This window comes from Physeter macrocephalus, chromosome 6, assembly GCF_002837175.3.
Source record: "Physeter macrocephalus isolate SW-GA chromosome 6, ASM283717v5, whole genome shotgun sequence".
Taxonomy (NCBI): domain Eukaryota; kingdom Metazoa; phylum Chordata; class Mammalia; order Artiodactyla; family Physeteridae; genus Physeter; species Physeter macrocephalus.
In genome coordinates this window covers 96074335-96095665 of record NC_041219.1, presented here as the reverse complement: position 1 = coordinate 96095665, position 21331 = coordinate 96074335, and the positions used below count along the sequence as shown (strand labels likewise).

The 21331-nt window shown below is 37.9% G+C and overlaps 2 protein-coding genes across 9 annotated transcripts in view; both read right to left on the bottom strand.

Annotated features, from left to right (window-relative positions):
• The window catches only part of GXYLT1 (glucoside xylosyltransferase 1), a 62567-nt gene extending 56475 nt beyond the window's left edge, over nucleotides 1-6092 (bottom strand). For both annotated transcript variants that reach the window (XM_024122815.3, XM_024122814.3), the window contains exon 1: nucleotides 5823-6092. In XM_024122815.3, the coding sequence (XP_023978583.1) occupies nucleotides 5823-6043 (221 nt within the window). In that variant the 5' untranslated portion in view covers nucleotides 6044-6092. The remainder of the gene's footprint in view (nucleotides 1-5822) is intronic.
• A 10180-nt stretch (nucleotides 6093-16272) lies between these two features.
• YAF2 (YY1 associated factor 2) overlaps nucleotides 16273-21331 on the bottom strand; it is a 65668-nt gene continuing 60609 nt past the window's right edge. For all 7 annotated transcript variants that reach the window (XM_024122901.3, XM_024122903.3, XM_055085688.1 and 4 more), the window contains 2 exons: nucleotides 18450-18602; nucleotides 16273-17653 (listed from right to left, as the gene is read on the bottom strand). In XM_024122901.3, coding sequence (XP_023978669.1) covers nucleotides 17416-17653; nucleotides 18450-18602 — 391 coding nt within the window. In that variant the 3' untranslated portion in view covers nucleotides 16273-17415. The remainder of the gene's footprint in view (nucleotides 17654-18449; nucleotides 18603-21331) is intronic.

Here is a 21331-nt window from a genome sequence, read left to right as displayed (position 1 = left end):
ATATGATCCAGCAATCCCACTATTGGGCATATACCCAGAGAAAACCATAATTCAAAAAGACACATGCGGGCTTCCCTGGTGGCGCAGTGGTTGAGAATCCGCCTGCCGATGCAGGGGACATGGGTTCGTGCCCCGGTCCGGGAAGATCCCACATGCCCGCAGAGCGGCTAGGCCCATGAGCCATGGCCACTAAGCCTGCGCGTCCAGAGCCTGTGCTCCGCAACGGGAGAGGCCACAACAGTGAGAGGCCTGAGTACCACAAAAAAAAAAAAAAAAAAAGACACATGCACCCCAACGTTCATTGCAGCAGTGTTTACAATAGCCAGGTCATGGAAGCAACCTAAATGCTCATCGACAGATGCATGGATAAAGAAGATGTGGTACATATATACAATGGAATATTACTCGGCCATAAAGAGGATCGAAATTGGGTCATTTGTTGAGACGTGGATGGATCTAGAGACTGTCATATAGAGTGAAGTAAGTCACAAAGAGAACAACAAATATCGTATATTAACGCATGTATGTGGAACCTAGAAAAATGGTACAGATCAACCGGTTTGCAGGGCAGAAGTTAAGACACAGTTGTAGAGAACAAACGTATGGACACCAAGGGGGGAAAGCCGCAGTGGGGCAGGGATGGTGGTGTGCTGAATTGGGCGATTGGGATTGACATGTATACACTGATGTGTATAAAATTGATGACTAATAAGAACCTACTGTATAAAAAAGTAAATAAAATAAAATTTAAAAATTAAAAAAAAAATTGAGACATGCCCTGGATTAAACAGAGCATTTAACAGTAACACTCTCCAAAATAACAGTCCTCAAACTTAAAAGTTTACTTAAATGCAATAGCAGAAGATCTTTCATACTTTTAAATCAAACTGGAAAAGGTTTTTTTCATTTCTAAATGTCCATGACAGCCATGAGGCTTTAGTGAAAACCATGTGCATCGTGGAGAGTCAGCGATAAGTCTAGGCATATCCAGCATAAGAATGTGGAAGTCTGAATGAGGTGCCTTACCAAAGATGCATCTTAAAGGCACGGATACCTGCACTATGACTGAGAGTGAAATAAAGATGCTCACAGCCATGTTAAAGGAGACCATTCCCATGGTTCTGATCACCATTATTTAAAGATCAGTTCCTGCACAACTCATTTTCAACTAAAAATTGTCTTCAGACATCTAAGTCAGGTCTTCTTTTTAATAAACATCTAGTTTCATGAATATTCAAGAAGTGGGAAAAGAACTGCTTATGTACAAATGGCAATGAACAATTATCTAACCATTTCAAAACTAAGTTAGCATCACACTGTACAACCTAAACTCTCTCGAAAAAAAAAAAACTGAATTAAAGATTTAAATGAAAAAAAAAAAAAAACGGAAAAAAACCCACTGGTAGAAAGTTTTTCTATGCATGACAAAAATAAAAATGATAAGGAAAAAACTGCCAATCTGAACACATTAAAAATTTTAAACTTCACGTGGCATACACTCTGAAAAAAATTTAAGTTAACATGTTGGGGGGAAGTATTTCCAACAGGTATGACACACAGATAATAATCTTAATGTTTTAAAATAGGATTTCTAAGCCAAAAGTACACATTATTTTCTCATTAACCTAATCACTTTCTCATTCAAAAGCACAGAACAATATTAATTAATTAATTTACCAGTCAAGTTTGTGCTAAGCACTTCACAGCTATGTGAAGTATGATCTTCAGTGAACTGAAATACAAGGTGCAAAGTACTGGTTTTTATCTAAGATGTCTCTGCATCAACAAAGCAGAGATTAAGGTGGCTTTAGTAAATAATTCAGCCTTCTTCACTGTTCACTGCCTAACTCCTCTCTTCTTCAAAAATAACTGCAGGGAAGAGGCAAAAAGTTTCTCCCCCAAAAAACAATAGTGCAAAAATAATGGTCAAGGCTTCCCTGGTGGCGCAGTGGTTGAGAATCTGCCTGCTAATGCAGGGGACACGGGTTCGAGCCCTGGTCTGGGAAGACCCCACATGCCACGGAGCAACTAGGCCCGTGAGCCACAACTACTGAGCCTGCGCGTCCGGAGCCTGTGCTCCGCAACGGGAGAGGCCACAACAGTGAGAGGCCCGCGTATCGCAAAAAAAAAAAAAAAAAAAAAAAAGAAAATAGTGTTCAAATCATTCTCAGTTAAATCAATGGTTCTCAATCTTTGGCTTTATAACAACAACCTGGAGCACATATCTAAAATACAGATTCCCAAGCCCCACTCCCAGGGACTCTGGTTTAGCAGGTCTGGACTGGGGCCTGAGGACATTTTTCCCAGAGGTCAGAAACTGAAAAAAAAAAAAAAAAAAAAAATCATTTAAAATTTAAATGATCAAAATCATCACTGAATTAGCTATAATTTTATTGTGCCAGGCACCAGACCAAGTAATCTACACAAGCTATTTTTTTTCAATTCCCACAAACAACCCAATTATCACAGATACTCTTACCTCTTTGTAACTGATGAGGAAACGTGTTCAAGGTTAACACAGCCAGTGAGTGGCAAAGCTGAAGTCTGTTTCCAAAGCCCTGACTCTTCCCACTCTACATTTTCAGTATATCCTACTAGTTAGTGTTCCTGGGACCCAGCAGAAACCATAACTTGATGGCCTGACCAGATCTGAAAAGGAAAGTAAGGTGACTACTTCCCAGTTAACAGTCATTCACACTAAGGGTATGACGGGTCCAGAAATGGTTATCACTGAAATGCCTAGTAGTTTCTTGATTCCCTACTACCGATATGCTGTACAGCCTCAATGGGATGAAATCTTGATAATCGCTGTCATCAGTGAAATGTGAGAATTTAATCACCCAGAGTATCTAAAGCCACAGAAAGGTTTAACTCCTTCTGAAGTACTGACATCTGGTCAGTGCTTTAGATTGAATACCTTAAATACAGTCTGTCCACACTGAGCACCTTCAGAGAGTCCCTCTGTGTGGAAGAGCCACTACCTCCCGAGCATTCCTCTCCACTGAGGCAGCACTCCTCTCCAGCGCCAGTCATGGGATTCTGTCTGCAGTTATGGATGTGCAAGGGACACAGCCCAGAGAACCAGAGGCCCCCATCCCAGGCAACATTGGCTGGTCCAAGGATGGGCGTGTGATGCAAGTCCAATGAGAGCCTTTTTCTAGAATTTTCTACTTGAGATTAGAGATGAAACTCTATAAGAAGTTGAAAGACCCCAGGAACAAAGCCTGTCTACAGCAGAAGAGAAAGAGTCCCCAGTCCTTGAGGTCCCTGGAAGTGCCCGGGTAATTCTTCCTTCAATCCGGTTCCTTCCAGCAACCCATATAAGCCTATAAATACCTGTTTTGCTGAAGTCAGTTTTAATGGACTTTGGTGCCTGACAACTAAGAATTCTGATTACTATAATTTAATTAAGGTAAATACAAACTACATCTTACAGGTAAGAAAAGTGAAGCAGAGAGGTGGTCAAGGTTTCACAGGAAACAAGGCCAGAATGAGACCACAGGTTTGTCTGACACTAAGATCTACCCATTTTCTAAATACCAAAATAATGGATTCAAACAAAATGAATTCATTAATAATAAATTTCACTGAAAAATTGTTTCCATCGTTTTCTAGCTTTTACTTTGAGAACGTGCAAGGACATTTCCAAGTATTTTGTTGTCGTGGAATTCTGTGCAATGAATATTTTCTATAAGGTTTGACCACTGGAACCTATTGGGTATAACCATAATCCCATGTTTCAAATGAGAGAGAGAAAAAATAGTTTTAATCTTTGAGGTAAGACTGCTTTAAAAAAAGTAAGAATGCAATGATAATCAAGTCCTACCAAAAAAAGGAAGATGTTGCTTGCCTCATAGCCCCATTTTCCACTGATGTAACACTATCTAGACTACTTCTTATCAGAGCAGCTTTACAGAAAGAGCACTTGCAGAGCAATCAAAGGATACACAGTTTCTAATGCTGGTACTGATGCCCTCTGCACCTCCGCCAAACTATTTATACATAGGAAAAGAGGTTAAGAATACCTACTCCATATCCCATGATAGCCAAAAAAGTTGACTGAACTCTATGAGAAATCTAAAAAGATGTTATAAATGATAATATTTAAAATGAAGAGTCCTGATGTCTTAGGAATTCTTCTGACCTTAATCAAATCATAGGCTACAAACAATCCATCCAGCTTTTCCAGGTTGCTCCTCTGCCCACACTTCTTTACAAAGAATGATACACCTTCAGTTTTAACTCAAATGTGTGCCTCATTTAAAATGAGGAGTTATGTTGCCCAGAGGACCTGTAATATACAGCTTTTCAGTTGACTCGACTCTGACACATCAAACTTCAGATTTCAGTAATGGCTCTATAAAATATTCATTAAAACGGAAGCACTTATTTTCTGAATTTCAAATAATGTAAGTTTGTTAAAATTAGCTAGCCAAGCAGATACAATTTATAAAAATTTGTCACAAAATATTAAGTATCTCAGACAAGGCACTAAAAATGAATGTTACTCTATCGGATTGAAATGCTAATATCATAGTCCATTTTCATTCAATGTTTTGATAAAAATGTTGCTTCCTGACAATTCTACCCAATGCAAAAATAGTTTCTTCCCCATAACTTTAAATGCTTCACTGGAACATAAAAGACCACCATTAGCTTTTCAGGAGCTCATCCAGGTCTTCAGTCACGGCCTCTCCCAGAACAGATAAGAGCGTTGACAAACCTTGCTCTGGAAAGTAGTTCTGCTTTTATGAACAGAGTCCTGACTGTAATCAAATCACAGGGTGAAAACAGGACAATCCAGCTTTTCCATGCTGCTGCTCTGCCCAAACGTCCCCTTTCATTTTGGGAATGGCCATCAACTCTCAGAAGAACGTTAACAGCGTACAGCTGACCTGCGCTTCCTCCTCCTACCAATCCGTAGGAAGTTCTTCATATCAAAGCAGCCTTTGCCTCTTACTAAGGGAGCACACGGAGTAAGAGAGGTGCCCACAAACAGAGGAGCCTCTTTTTCAAGGAAGTGGAAACGCTCAGATTTTGTTAAGCATTCGTAATGCGTTACTTTTTCCATTTAAATCTCATGTTGATTCCAACTCTGACAGTGATCTGTGTAAATCCACCTAAGTCATTATGCTTTTTAAATTCCGATTTTTAAAGAGAAACACCTCTATTCCAACTCAGGAAAGACGTGAGCATGTTAAGTATCGCTTATTTTTCTTAACTTGCTGTAAGTTTCACAACAGACCGATCGTTTCCTAAAGAAAAATTCACAATCCGCAGAAATGCTCTATCCAAATTTAACTAACCAGCAAATAATGAAAATTTTAAGCGTTAACAGTAAATTTAGATGTCCCATTCAGGAGGGGAGAAAAAACTGAACTAGGGCGCCAGCCCGATGTTTAAATATCTCAACTTGAACGCCATGGAAACAAGAGGGAATTCCCACTAGCCAGACAGCAAAAAGGCTTTGGTAGGACCCTCTTATTTTCAACGAATTCTAAGAAAACAGGAAAAAGAAAATGCAACTGTCAACTAAGAGTTGAAAATTAATTTCTAACTGCTGTGAATAGTGCCTAAGGAGTGGGTCAGAAGACAAACACAAAAAGCGTGGGGTGCTCTGGGGCTGGAGTAGCGCTGGGCTCACCCCCAGGGTGAGGAGAAGGAGGGAAACGAGCAAAGGGGATCAGAGTCTGCGGCAAAGAAGCGGGAGACGCGGGCCTGGTGGCGGGAGGCGCAGGGCTGACCCTCAGGCAGCCCGGGCCGGGCGTAGCCCCGCGCCCCCGCGACCCCCGCCCCGGCCCCCGACAGGGAACGGCCCGTACCTGTCAGACCGGCCGGGATGCGCCGCAGGGCCCGCGCTGCCCGCCCCTCTCCCGGCGCCGCGTCCGCCGCCCGCGAGCCAGGAAGCCGCTGCGGCCTGCGGCTTCCCGCCACTGCCGCCCGCTCCTTCCTCCAGGGACACGGCGAGCTGGCTGAAGGCGTAGAGGAGCGAGCAGAAGCCACAGGCCAGGCACAGCACCACGACGCGCAGGTAGCGCCGCATCGCGCCGTCCCCGCGCCGCCGCTGCCGTCGCCGCCGCGCCCGCCCGGGCGAACTGGAGCCGAGAGAGCGACACCACGCAGCCGCCGGCGCAACAAGTTCCTCCTCCGCCACGGCCTCGCGCCCGCCCCACCTTCCTCCCTTCGCTCTCCGCCCACCACCTTCGAGAGCGCGCGGACACCCCGCCCCGGAGCCCCGGCCCCGCCTCCGCCGCGGGCCTCTCCCCGGAGGGTGGGCGGCCGAACGCGCCGGCGCACTGAGCGCGAGGGGGGCAGGGCGCGCCGGGTGGGCTGGGGCCCACGGGATGCGGCTCGCGCAAGGTTTTGGGCCACCGGCGACCCCGGGAGGGCGACTCTCGAGCCCTGTGGCTCCCAACTGCGGGGGAGAGACGTGGCGAAATGAGCGGGGCATTGGAGGCGGCCGACCCAAATTCACATGATGGTTCTTCCACGTGGTAGTTTGGGACGCTGAAAGCTCTAAATTCTCTGAGCGTGTTTCTTCGTCTCTAAAATGGAGATGACACCCTCATCATAGGGTGCTTGTAAAGATTAAATTGCTTAACGCACGAAAAACCCCTTGCACTTAGACGGCACTTGATTAAGCCATTTTTCACTTACATCCTTCTCAGCAGGGACTTCCCCAGCCTCTAAGCTTCTATAATACAGTCGGTACGAGCCATTTTCACCCAGATGTCTAATTACCTCCTAATGCCCTTTAGGATGCATATCCTGCCTCCCATCGAGGTTGTAAGTTCCTATAAGGCTGAGGTTCAACCTTTTACGCCTTTTTGATCCTCCTCGCAACTCACCATTCGCATGTCCAAAACAATTAATATTATCCGTAAAGAGCTTTGCCTTTAGCTTTCCATTTCTTTTCCCTCTTAGCCATATTTTCACTCCATTCATTTATTGAACATTTACAAAGCATGTGCCAAGCACTGTGTGAGTACCTTGGGGTGCAAAGACGCCTAGTTGGGGCATGGGGGTGGGACAGTGGAAACTTGTAAGTAAGTGCAATACGACCATACAGACATTAGGATTTAAGCCTGTAAAGGTGTGGGCACACATACAAAACAAAGCAATCGGTTCTGCCTGCGGGCATGGTAAAGAGACACTTCATAATGTTAAAATGAAACACAGACGCCAGACTTGAAAATTCTCTGAGCGAACAAAACCAGTTAGTCATACAAGCAAAGCTTAATTTAGCATATTTTGCGGGATAAGAGATTAACTTGACCTGGGTCACTTTTTGCTTATGCATGTGAAAATCATTAGCAGAACTTAAATAGTTCCCGAAAATTGGTATGAGGTAACCCCTAACCAATTCCCTTTCATTTAAGAAAAGTCTAGGAGGGGTGGGCAAAACGGGTGAAGCCGGGGGGACTTACCTGGTGGTCCAGTGGCTAAGACTCTGCACTCCCAATGCAGGGGGCCCAGGTTGGATCCCTGGTCAGAGAACTAGATCCCGCATGCCGCCACCAAGGATCCCGCACACAACTAGGAAGATCACGTGTGCCACAACAAAGACCTGGAGCAGCCAAATAATTTTCTTTTTTTTTAAAATGGGTGAAGAGGGTCAACTGTATGGTGATGGATGATAATTAGACTTGTGGTGGTGATGACTTGGAGGAGTATATAGGTGTTGAATTATAATGCTGTACACTTGAAACATATAATAAAAAATAATTTTAAAAAAAGAAAAGCAGTTGAATACTCAATGTTTGAAGTTTAAACTGCAAAAAGAATGAAAGAAAGGAAAAGAGAAAATTATAATATTTTAACCAGTCACTGTAAAGAATACACACTCACAGTCTTCACAGAATATACCCCTGAGCCTCATTCCATATTTTGGTTTGAGTGCTCCCAGTTTGCTGTCTTTTTGGTGTACACACATTAAACTTTTACTAATAACTATGTAAGTGACTCATAGGTTTTACTTCTGTTTTTTTGTTAACTTTTGACTGTAGCAAAAGTGGCCCTAGAGTCTAGGGTGTGGTAAGAGAAGTAATTCCAGGCTGAGGAATCAGTGAAACAGGCTCTTGGGTCAAGGAGCTGTGAGAAGTTTGATATGACAAGTTAAGTGAATGCAAAAGAGGAGAGGATGAGCTATAAGACTAGAGGTTGAAGAGGCCAGATATCGGAATGCCTTATTTAGTACACCAAGGAGTTTGAACATAATCTGGCAAGGAGTTTGAACGTAAAATGGTGAACCATTGCAGGGTTTTTAAATTAGGAAATAACGTGATCACATTTGCCTTTTGGAGAGCAGATTCTGGCTGCACTGTAGAGGCTGGGACAGATTGAGATTGGAGACAGAAAGCAGCTACAGTGCCAAAAAGTGAGGGAAAGGAGGCTTTAAACACACACACACACACACACACACACACAACCACACACCCACTCTCTCTCTTCATGGAGAAAAATCATGCTGTTAAACTGTTCAAATTGCAGTTGGAGCTTTGAAGAGTTTGGCCATGAGAAACAAGATAGGGAAATGCTGTATAATTAGTGGTAGTTCTTCATTTGGAATCCCTACACCAAATAAGTGCTGGCTCTGTGACCATGGGAAAGTCACTAAACAAATTTAAGCCTCAGTTTCTTACCCTATAAGGATTAAATTTCTTGCCTTACTTGACAAAAAATGAAAACTAGCATGCTATCACGCTGTGAATAGAATGAAAACATACACTTATTCATTCAATAAACATTTATTGAATATATTCTACATGCCAGACAAGGGGCTATTCTGTACTGCCCCCAAAAGTGGAGACAGGCAAGTAAAAACCACGACAATATGAAGTTAATCCTTTCACTACACCATACAATTCTTAGAGAAATAAAGATAAACTTAATGAGGTACAAAGATGGATAACAAAAGCATTTATAAGAACAGTAAATAGATTTTCAGAGAGAAAACTAAAGGATATGGTACCAAGAAACTAGAGTAAGAGCTAGCACTCAAAGTACGTTTAATTTAAAGAGATGCTAACTACAATTGTTTCTATTTCAACAAACTAAATGTAATGAAAATAAAGAAAAATTTAATGACCCAGAGATTGTTAAAATACTAGAATGGCAGTATTCATTTCTGCGACAATATATGGGAAGAGCATATCCGGAAGAACAATCATCCATTTACTTGACATCAGGGTTCTGGACCATATCATCCCTTTAGGTTCCTTTTAATCCTGTAATTAAAAAGGAAATTCTGTTGAAAAAGTATGTAAGGCATTCCAAAAATAGAAATGATTTTTGTATTACTCACACACTGTCCCAGCTGGTTATCCTGGAGTATAAGGAGCTGTGTGAATACTTCTGATCACTTCCAGGAGTCACACATTTTGATATTCCTAAAATTAATTGTAAATTATTGAAAATTTTTGCCATAATGGTTAGGCATTTCTTTCACTTACTGTGTGTATGTATGTTTTCTTAAATCTATTTTTTCATCTCTAGACCACCCTCTTAATTCTCTAGCGACAGGCTGGCTATATCCAAATTTTTAATCAATATTGATCTCCCCTTCATTCTGTCAAAAAAGGTAAATTTAGGGGTACAAAAAGAAATTTAAAAGTAGCAACATTAGTTGTTTAAATTATGGAGATAGAGACCTTCTCCATGACCTGGAAAACTCTCAGATTCAGGATAATCCAAATCTCAACAATCATATATTCAAAAGATTAATCTTGATTTTTCATATAGTTCCTAGTACATGCTGGATATATGGCAGACATTCAATTAATGAGTTTTTGGGGTTTTTTTTAATGTCTTTTCCAAGACACTCTAGAGCAAATTTAGGTCCTGCTCAGCATTTCCTTCCCAATTCTACCTTTCAGTACTTCTGAAAAAAAAAAAAAAAGATATCCTATGGGGGAAAAGGTAAATTCTATACCTTTTCATAGTAAAGTTCAAAGACTTTTTTACATAATTTCCACTTTATAAAGGTCTATGCATCATCTAACTTAATCCTGATAACAATTATACTTTATTCTTTTAACAAACAAGGAACCTGAAATTCAGAGAAGTTTGTTAACCACATGGCTAATAATGAAGATCCATAATTCAAATGGAAATCTTTGAGGATCCAAAGTGTGTGTTTGTTTTTTTCCCATATACCATGCTATCTCACTGTGAAAAAAATAAATGCTAAACTGAGTGATGCAAATTAAAAGTAAAAGCAAAAAAGAAAAAAGATGTTATATGAAAATCTCTTAAATTGGTCTTGGGGATGAAAACAAATTAAACTTGCAATCACAGAAATACAAATCACGGGGTTTCCCTGGTGGCGCAGTGGTTATGAATCCGCCGCGGGGGACGCGCGTTCGAGCCCTGGTGCGGGAAGATCCCACATGCTGTGGAGCAACTAAGCCCCTGCGCCACAACTATGGAACCCCGGGCGCCTAGAGCCTGTGCTCTGCAACAGGAGAAGCCACCGCAATGAGAAGCCCGTGCACCGCAACGAAGAGTAGCCTCCGCTCGCCGCAACTAGAGAAAGCCTGCATGCAGCAACAAAGACCCAATGCAGCCATAAGTAAATAAGTAAATCAATCAATCAATCAATAATTTATATTTAAAAAAAGAAATACAAATCAGATTAGTTGCAGAGCATAAAGAATCAGAAATTCACACTAAAAGTGAAAATCATTCTCTCCTCTTGTTGGCCTCTAGTGAAATTTCTTCATTTTTCACAGTCCATTTCCTAGAGACCTTGTTGGGCTGGAGGAAAAAGTTGGAAAAGTATGTTGTCAGTTGGGGCAAAGAGTATTTCATTTTAAGTGTTCATTCATACTAGTAAATGTGGGAAAAGGGTAGGGTAAGGGGGAAGACGAAAGAGTAAACTGATGTAAGTTTACTTACATCAACGTAAGTTTATTTACATTATGTAAGTAAGAGTAAACTCTTCATGCTCAAAAAACTCAGCTATAGATCATAAGATTAGAAAAAAGTGCCAGTGAAAAACTAAGTGGGGACACCTTAACTCCTAAGTAATCCTAGAATTCAGCTAGTATTTCCATTCACAAAGGGGAGAGATTATGAAGAGGGCAGAGTGGGGAGAGAAAGAACGAATATCCTATGGACCATCCTTCCATTTCTCCCTGATTCAATCTTCAGGAACCCTCCATTCCCATTAATAGATTATAAGCTATTATTATTTTAAAAAAATACTGTCAGTGGGGCTTCCCTGGTGGCGCAGTGGTTGAGAGTCCGCCTGCCAATGCAGGGGACGCGGGTTCGTGCCCCGGTCCGGGAAGATCCCACGTGCCGCGGAGCGGCTGGGCCCATGAGCCATGGCCGCTGAGCCTGCACGTCCGGAGCCTGTGCTCCGCAACGGGAGAGGCCACAACAGTGAGAGGCCCGCGTACCGCTAAAAAAAAAATAATAATAATACTGTCAGTGAAATTAAAAGCTAGATTTACAGGGAAATTTAGTCATGGGGAAAATTAGAATTAAAACATACATGCACAAGTTCAGCAAAACCTGCCATCAATCAAGGTCATGATTATAATAATATTAAGTAACAGATAAGTCTCTGGAACCAGATTCCCCAAAATTGAAAAATGAAAATAATTAAGAATTCTGATACTATTACACTTCAGAAATACAGTACTAAGTTGAAAAATAAAATCAGAATTCTTGTTATCTATATTCCTTTCTGTATATAAGTTACATCCTAAATAGTCCTATGTTATGTTATGTTTGGTTTTTCTTTTTTTAAAAAATATTAATAGGTTTTATTATTAATAGGCTTCATATGTTGAAATGTTTTTTTCACATTTCTATATTTTATTTTTAATAAAGTAAAAAAAATTCTTTTTTTTCTTTCTAATTAAGTTAAAGTATCCCTTAAATTATTTATCTTATCCTATACTGGAAACATCATAGGCTTTTACATTTTCTCTTATTAAAGACCAAAAGCTACCTCTTGGACCTAAGGCCAGATCACTCTGTTTTTTAATTCTGAAAACAGCCTACTTTTCTTTTTCTTTTTAATGTTTTCACTACATTTTTGTCCTTTAGGAGTCTTCTTCTCCCAAACTGGTTTTATACAGTATCCCAACTCTTCTCAATCTTGCTGATTCCAAATGTGAACACAGGTTAATTTCATTGTTGCTATTAGTCTGAATTAAAAGAGGTTAGTGAAAATAATACACATACAAAGTCTAAGTTAGTAAATCTTGGTACCCAGTTTAGTTTCTGAATTCTCTTGATGAAAGAGTTAATGAAAATATGAAGATGAGATGGTAGCTTTCATCCACATTCCCTACTTCCAGGTAAGTCAGCAGATCCAGGTTTACCTGCATGTAATTCAAGACCTGCCAAACTTGTGTATTATTTCCACTCCTCAGGAATTCCAGTTGGATCCATTTTACTGGATCCTTGCACTGAAAATTTCACGTTGGGGCTTATCCTCACAACTAAAATCAAGCAGTTTTTTTCAGATTTTTTTAAAAAGTAGTACTATTTAGCCTTATGTACAAAAGAGATTTGAGGAACTTTGGAAAAACATAAGTAGATAAAAATTGTAGTTAGGTGAAGTTAAAAATGTAGTTAGGTGAAGAATAACAAGTTGGAGTATGGATATGCAGATGACTGAGTTCTACATAATTATTAAAAGCATGCCTAATTTAGGCATACTTTCTGAGATTTCCCACAACTAAAGCAAAAACTGAGGACAATCGATGATTTGCATTGTTCACAAGAAAAAGGCAAACTGATTTCTCAGGTTGAAGTAAAGCTTTTCCTGAAACAGGTCTGAATAAATTTTCTCATTTGGATTCTGAGTGATGTAATGTTTCCTCAATATCCTCACAAAAAGGCAACAGGGGACCTCATTCAGCTGTTTACTGATTTTTAAAAATTAGTATAGGAAAATGATAATCTCACATTACATGCCTTAAAGTCTTTAACTTTTGAAAATTCAAACTGGAGTAATGAAATGGTAGCTGGCTAAAATTACTGGTGACACCCAACATTATCAGCTGCAACTATCAAGATGAGATCCTAACATCTCCATTGTGGACTTACAGTGGATACTGAGGCCAAGCTGAATTTTCTAGAGAAAAAAAAGAAAAAAGAAGGAAAAAGAAAAAAAAATGGTGGCAAGCACTCCCTCTTCTGTTACTTCTGTATCTTTTTTTTTTTTTTTTTTACTTCTGTATCTTATATGTATTTTTATTGTTGAAATAATGGCATTGTATTTACAGATCTCTCCTCTAAGATGTGAGTTCCACATCTTTGTCCTCTTTGCAACTAACCCCCAGACCAGTGCCTAGCACACAAAACATACTCAAAAAATGTTCACTGAATTGAAAACTGACATAAAGAAAATCTAGATGAGGAAAATACTGAAAGTATTACAGCAGTAAAATAGCTACTACAGTCTACAACTCCTACTGATGGGGAGGAAAGAAATCACCACTGAAAAACAATTCAGAACATGAAACATGTCCCAGAGAACTAAAAGCTTTCAGAGCTCTACTTGATTTTTCTATATAAGTACCTACTCTTATCGTGGCATTTCATATGCTCCAGAATTGGCCCATTCCACAAAGGCTGGAATATCTGCACTGGCTAAATACAAAGCCACATTAAAAACATAACATTTAAATTATCTGGGTTAGCAGGGCTGTGCATTCAGGAAAGTAAAGTGTTCATATAATTCAAGGTAAATCTCTATGACTTCTAAAAATGAACTGGTTTTGAAGAAAATCATTTTATAGTGATTACACATATTGCTGCTCTAGTAAACAGTCTACTTAACACAACTGAAAACTTAATGACTGAGTCATTACAAAGATGATTTATCATAGCATGTTTTAAAAATTTTCTCAAGAGACCGAGATGCTATACATTCTATTTGTTCTCTCTCTCTCCCTTCTGAGCGATTCTTCTCTGCTATCATTGACTACATCACAATGCCCCATTTTCTAATTTCTGCTACTATCTTTGCTTTGTTTTTCTCCTTCCTCCTCCCTCATTTTTTCCCCATTTCTATCCTTCCTTGCCTTTGTTATTAGGGCAGCTTCTTTTTCATCACTCTCAATAGCCAGGGAGGGTGTTCTTTTCCTTCTGCTTTCACAAATGATCAGTCACATCCTGTATTCTGCAATCTTCACTGTCTCTTGATTCTACTCAGCTACTTTTGTCACTGATGATTTTTCTACACTTCAGTTTTTCTACATTTCAGTTGTTCCAGACACCTGAAGGTGCCTGTGGTTGAAGAGGGGAGCCAGTGCTAATAAGTCGAAATATTACTTTATGATTACCCTTCTTACACACACATTCACTCTTCTGTTTGCACTTAATTTTCAAAATACAGTACAGAAATTTCTATCAATGGCCGAATTCCTACTTCAGGACTTCAAGATTCCAGAAAAGAGATAAGTGGCAGACCAAGAAAATAAGTAAAATAAGGGTTTCAGTGGAAACTAAAACTTCTAGACCACTCAGCATGAATGTATATAATATGAATAAACTATATTCTTTTCAGGCAATAAGAACTTCTTTCTAAAAGAAGGGTAATAAATGTTATCAACGTAGAAAAGCAAAGGTTTTTCTTCCTTTTTTAATGTTTTCACTTTGTCTACAGTCATCACTATTAATTTTAGGAAAGCATTTAATAAAAATAAAACCTTTGTTATTAAGTCAACTATTTCTACTGTGTAATATAAAAGGTTTAAGAATATGTATTCTTGTATGCCTCAAATTATGTCTTCACTCTTACTTATATCAAAATAAGCTAATAAACTCTGAAAAACATCCAAATGCTCTTTTTGTATAGAATTTGGCTAAAAGAACCCACTATTAAAACCATAGGGTAAGTTGATGAACCAAAGCTAAAAATATACCCTAAGCCCAGGCTCTGAATCTTTTTGCATATTTTAACATTAGGTGTATTTATGGAATTTGAGTCTGTTTCCTGGTTTGGAAGTGTATTTGAGGTAGGGTGAAACAAAGGCAGGTAAAGATAACTGTGATTAATGAAAGGAAAACAAAATATCAAAGCAGCCAACTCAGCTCATTTCTCCTGTCTCATAATGCATACCATCAGGTTCTTTAATTATAGAAAGATAGCTGGTCTGGGATCAGAGCAAACATCTGATGTAAAAAATTCAGTTTAACCTACAGAACACAACTCCTTTCGGGCATCCAAGAAGGCATGGAAACAATTTTTGTTACAAAAAAAAATTATGTTTCTGGTAATGGGATTTTACCTATAAAGATAGTAAAGGCTCACAGTTTCTGAGCATAGAGTATGTGTCAGGTAGTTGTTAAGAATTTTATATGGATTGACATTTAATCCTCCCAACAACCCTATGAGTTAGATATGATTACCATTATCCCTATTTAATAGATGGGAAATGACCTTGAATGACTTACTCAAGCTCACTTAGGTTCTACAACAGAGATTCAAATGCCAGCCATCAGTTAGCATTCTCAAATTCCATGCTGTCTCCCTACTACTTAGAAAGATGACTATGCCCCGTTCAGGTAAAATCTCATCTTCTGTCAGATTTTTCTCTCCTGCAGTCCATTTAAAATATATCCAGAAAGTATTTGATCATCATCATAAGACCCAGTACCTCCAAAGAGTAATTTTGACTTAAAAATTAGAATATCTTCTCTATTACAGTTAGTACTTGTAGTTTTTACTATGTCTAAAAATGGATATATATTTATATATATAAAACATGTGGAACATGTGAAAAAGAATAAAATAAGAGAAAAAAATTTTCATGTTTTAAAAGAACATACCAGTCATTTGGGGTTCCACTGAAAGTATCTTAAAAACAAATAAAATTCTTTCATTTAACAACACTAAAGAATGAGGTATATAAATGTTTTAATCACAGACTTTTACTGTATGCAATTAACTGTATTTCACAACTTGCATCTTACAAAAAAGACAGTACCATTGTGCCTGTAAAAAGTACTGCAATTAAACAGAAAATTACATTACCACATGAAACCACCAAATATCACAACTGTCAGGGTCTACAGTTTTATTTCTTTCTTCAAATGCTATCATGATGTTTTTAGTGATATTCTGTATCCAAGTTATGATTTAAAGTTCATTTATAGTTCAAAAGTCTCCTATAGGTGAATACATATTAAACAAATGGCTAAGAGAAAGCAGGAGACCCTAGAATTTAAGTACTGTGTGGTTTCTAAGTTGGATTTTTAGAAACAACAAAAAACACTTTTATTAGTTGTAAACAAAAATGCAAAATCTGTAGTCATAAAAATATTTTATTGGTAAATTTACATAATAGTAAGTGGGGCTGTAAATACTTTTTAAATTTTAGGATATCGATAAATGCATAAACTGGCAATTGTTTCTGAAAATAGGGTACTATAATTTTTATAAGAATTGTTATATTTAATAAGAGGCCAATTAAACTGATTAAAGATTAGTTATTTCTCAGTTCTGTGCAACAGTTCCCATTTCTGTATTAATTAGATTCACACTTCTATGACCCTGGATAAGTTTGGGGCAAGGAAACAGTGATAAAACTATTAAGATAAAGCTTTTCCAAAACTGCAGCTTTTAAAATATGACAGGTTTCTTCTCTTCTGTTTTTGCCAAATGCTTATAATTACTTGAATTTTAATGTTCTATATAATACAGAAAATACCAGTGTTCAATGACAATAGCACTAAATCTGAATTATAAAGCCAAGTAATCAATGTTTTATTGTTTACTAGTCTGCTAGTAAACATTACAATAAATGAATGTTTTGAAAGATAAGCAAAAAACCCCCCAAAAAACAGATAAAACCTAAAACATAATTCAGGAACAATAATTTAGTAAAATGTGTCAAAAACATTGGCAATGGTTCATACAAATTCTTTATTTAATAACAATCTTCCTATTTAACCACACCAAGTACCAGCAGGTGTATTTAAGAGGATAACCATTAAGAAAATTCTGTTGTAGCAACAGTTGATTAAGTTGATTTTTGACTTGTATACATATAACTATTTGTTTCACAATTCTCAAATAATACATATTTAGGCAGCTTGCACTATGTTATAAAAATTTAAATTCGTTACATGCCAATAGTAGAGAATTCAAGAATTATGTGTTAGAATTCACTAAACTAAAAGTGAAAATAGACTTACCAATAACACTGCATAATGAGTAATTCAACCACATTTTCATGGCACCTTTAACTGTGGAGACCAAAATGTTAAGTCTGGAAATGTTTGGTAGGCATAGATTGCAATAAAAGCTAACAAATTTCTATTTTATGTAAAATGCAAATTATGGATTGTGCATGAATATGTTTGTCATGAAAATGTGGTACTTCTTGGCATAATCTGTGTATTTGCATGGTATGACAGAAGTGACTAGGAAATTGGAGAAAATAAACTTTAATGAGATTCTCCGTTCAATGATGAGGCTTCTCCTCTGGGTGAAGATGACCTGGACATTCCCCTCTCTGTGTTATCAGAGCTGGAGCCACTCTGACTGTGTTGATCTGCAGAAGCAGCACTAGATGCGGGCGGTGACTTCGTTTTCTCCTTAAAGTCTGTAATAATGACTGTCAGATCTCCAACGGTAACTTCCAAATGTTGAGCACTACTCCGATCCACATTTTTCAATCTTGGCCTAAACACAAAAGATGATAAAATTTTAAACTAGCTTTTCTCTCTACCAACTTTCTGAGCATGTAATGCATGTTAAATTAGGAAAAAATAACAAAACGAATACATCTATCTTTAAAGCTCTATATTCATGTGTAACTAGCCACAAAAATATAATTAAATGTTTGAAATCATTAACATTAATCAAGCCAATCATTCCTGAATCTTCCTCAACATGACAAAAAACTCTGGGAGTAATGTTCTCTTAAATGTGCTTTTATAGCTTTATCATAATTTTGCAGACAGCTTATCAATTTTACTAAAATAAATGTTTTAGAACAGCAGTGACATAGCTGAATCACAGAGGAAGCTGACAACAGCTAAGGTTGAGTTATATGCAGGGCTTGTTACTCCCCACGGATGTGCACTTATGATAAGGGCGTCATGACTGCCTGTTCTGCCTGGACCCATGACCATTTTGATTGGTTAAAGCTCATGCAAATATCTGTTCAGTATTGTGAACATCACTCCTGGCTTTATGAGTAAAAAAGAAACATTTCAAACACAAATGTCTTGTAATCTAGTAAAACAAAAACAAAAACAAAAAACAGAAAGTGTCCTCACACTTAAGCTTGTATTTGTGGCCTCTGTGCTTAATTTCTAATATAACTTCAACTAAGAAAAACACTTTCATGATATAGTAAAAGAGATGAAATCTTTTATTTCTACTTTATATACTTTATATATTGATGTTAAAAGACAATATTAAATGGTTAATTTTATTACTTCAAAAGTGCCATTAAAACACTCTTTAAATTTACCTGGTTTTCTTATGACTGTTCTTTTTGCTAGTTGTTTCCTTTTCACTTTTTTCTTTTTCTACTTTATCTTTTTTCTCTTTCTTTGACTGTGTAGGGGGCACAAACTGCTGGGTAACCTGCTGTGCAACCAACTGGGAGACAGGCCGAGGTTTCCTGTGTGCATGTTAAAAAGAAAGTTTTTTTTATTACTATAATTTAAGAATGTATTTTTTATGAAAGAATAGCTCAAATTATGAGAATAGATACATGATTTCACATATAAAAATTTCTCATATGTAAGGTAATTCAGATGTGCAATTTAACAGATATATATATATACACACACACATACATAACTGTCTTTCCTATCCAACAAAAATAGAACTATAATAACAGTTAAAAGTTATAGCCCAAGATATATACTCAAACCATTAAAATATAACTGTTACATAAATCGACACGAAAATTATTAAAAATGTATATCAAACTGTGCTTATGGGGAAGCACACATATAAATAAACATGAATTTTTAAAATTAAACTTGCAAGTTCACACTGAAATAAAATCTAAATTTATCCCTCTTCTCTCAGAGAAGGAAATACCTCACCATCTGTTACAATGACTATTCTTTTCTTTAAAATCTTTCATTTATTTACTGAATAAATATTTGAGTGTCAAAATTTCTCACTTCTTACTGCTCAAATCTTTGAGGTTCCTTATGTATCCAGCCACAATTTCACTGTGGTTTTTTGACCTTGGAGATCTGTCCAGTCCTTTGAGACTTGCCTAACTTACTCACTTACTCATTAGAAAAAAATTTATTGAGAACCTACTGCAGAAACTGTACCGAGATAGATGAAATGTTGCCTGACTACAATCTTTGGTACCAGTTGTCACTTTTGGTACAAGGTGTCACTCTATTAGCCCAGGGTCAAGGATGCCTCCAGCTTTATGGTAGAACGTGGGCAGCTGAGGTCAAGATTCAAAGTAAATGGTCTCTAAGTTCTTAAAATGAGAGAGAGAAAGACAATTGAGAAGGGAAAAAAGGTGGGAAGGAAAAAGCAAAGAAGAATAAGATAAAAATACATTTTAAAAAATACATTTTAACAGATGGTCTATAAACAACAGTTATCTATTGCCTGGAAAATCCTGACCCTATTTTGGTCAGTAGAGTTATTAAAAAATCTTTTCCTTTGTTCCTCTAAAGCAAGACAAAAATAGGAACCAAAGAGAAAATACTGCATAATCTAGGATTCAAAGCTGCAAGGAGGAATCCTTTGAAGGAGGAAATAGGAAACGCAGTATATAAAACATCTTAATAGATGGGTACTGAATTTTGTTTAGAAACTACAGAGTCTGAAGTACAGGAAGGCTATCCAGGAAAGATGTCCAATACACAATTTAAAAAGCAGGACTGACACAGATACCAGGGTCAATGATGTAAATTAAGAGTTACACAAATGAAAATGATATTGAAAGCATGGTAATTAATGGCTGAGCTTGTTAAGGAAATGAACTTTAAAAAAAAAAAAAAGGACTAAAGTAGTGATTCTCAAATTTAAGGTACATCAGGATTACTGGGAAGTCTCGTTTAGCTTGCTTAGCTTATTCAGTAGGCCTCGGGGTGGAGCCTAAAATTTGCATTTCTAAATAGCTTCCAAGTTAAGGGGAAGCCTCTGGTCCAGCCACCACACTTAGCAGAGAAGCCTGAAGAAGTGCAACATATTGATACTACTGCAGCATAAAGTTTGAGATGGAGAGCAGGGAGTGGCAGAGAAAAAAAAAAAAAAGGCTGGACAGATAGGAAGGAACCCGACAATGAAAAGCGCAGGAGTCTGATTTACCTTTAAAAGACAGCAGATCACTGAAGAAATTCAGACTTGAATTTTACAAAGATTACTGGCGGCAATCTGGAGGGGAAAGGTACTACAGAGGCAGGGAAAGCTACTTTTATAGATCAGGTAAAAATAAAAAGGGCCTGAACTAAAAGGAAGCAGCAGTGGGGTTATTTAAAGACAGGCTGAAGAAGCAGAAACAAGGGGACGTGGTGACGAATTAAACGTGCCTTTCTCACTTCTCAACCAAAAAATATTCCTTTAGCAAAACATACAGAAATTCTTGTTTGTCCTCATGTAACCAACGTTCTGTGGATGAAATCAAACAAAATATAAAGTCTTAGATGTTGATAAATGCTATGGAAAAAAAAAATAAAGTAAGGAACACAGGGAGTGTTAAGGAAGGAGTTACTGTCTGTTTCCTCATCTAGGATACACACTCCACTAGGAAAGGGATGGTTTCAGGTTTATACACCACTGGATAACTAGTACCTAGCACAGTACTGAAAAAATACTAGATATTTAATATTTGTTGAAAAATGAATGAATGATAAAACCAGGCTTAATGAGGAACGAAGATGTTTTAAAAGACAAGGAATACTGTCTCGATGCTTACTCATGGGCCAGGATCAACCACTCACTACACAGACGTAAACAAGCAGTGAAAAGTAAGAGCAGCAAGAATTAATTCCTCTTTTAATTATGCCGGAATACGGAAAGAGAAAGAAAGTTCAAAGGTGTGACAGGCTGTGAAAAGGTTTGGTTAGACTAGTGCCTGGGGAACAGCCCGTCACCTAAAATTGAGAGTCACTCCAAGCTATACAATGGAATTGAGGGGTAGTCATCATTTGTCTCCTAAGGTATTATGGGTCTCTGAATCTCCTCCTGCCATAACAAATGAAGGTTTGACAACATCCTTTATTATAGTTTGTTCTGTCACTCCCTTCGTCCCAAAATTTAATGCAAAATGAATTTATAAAAATGTTAAGCTAAATTACAAGAAAATTGTGAACATTAAAATAAATTTACATTCTAGAGTAGAAATTCTGAAGTTCTAGCAATCAATAA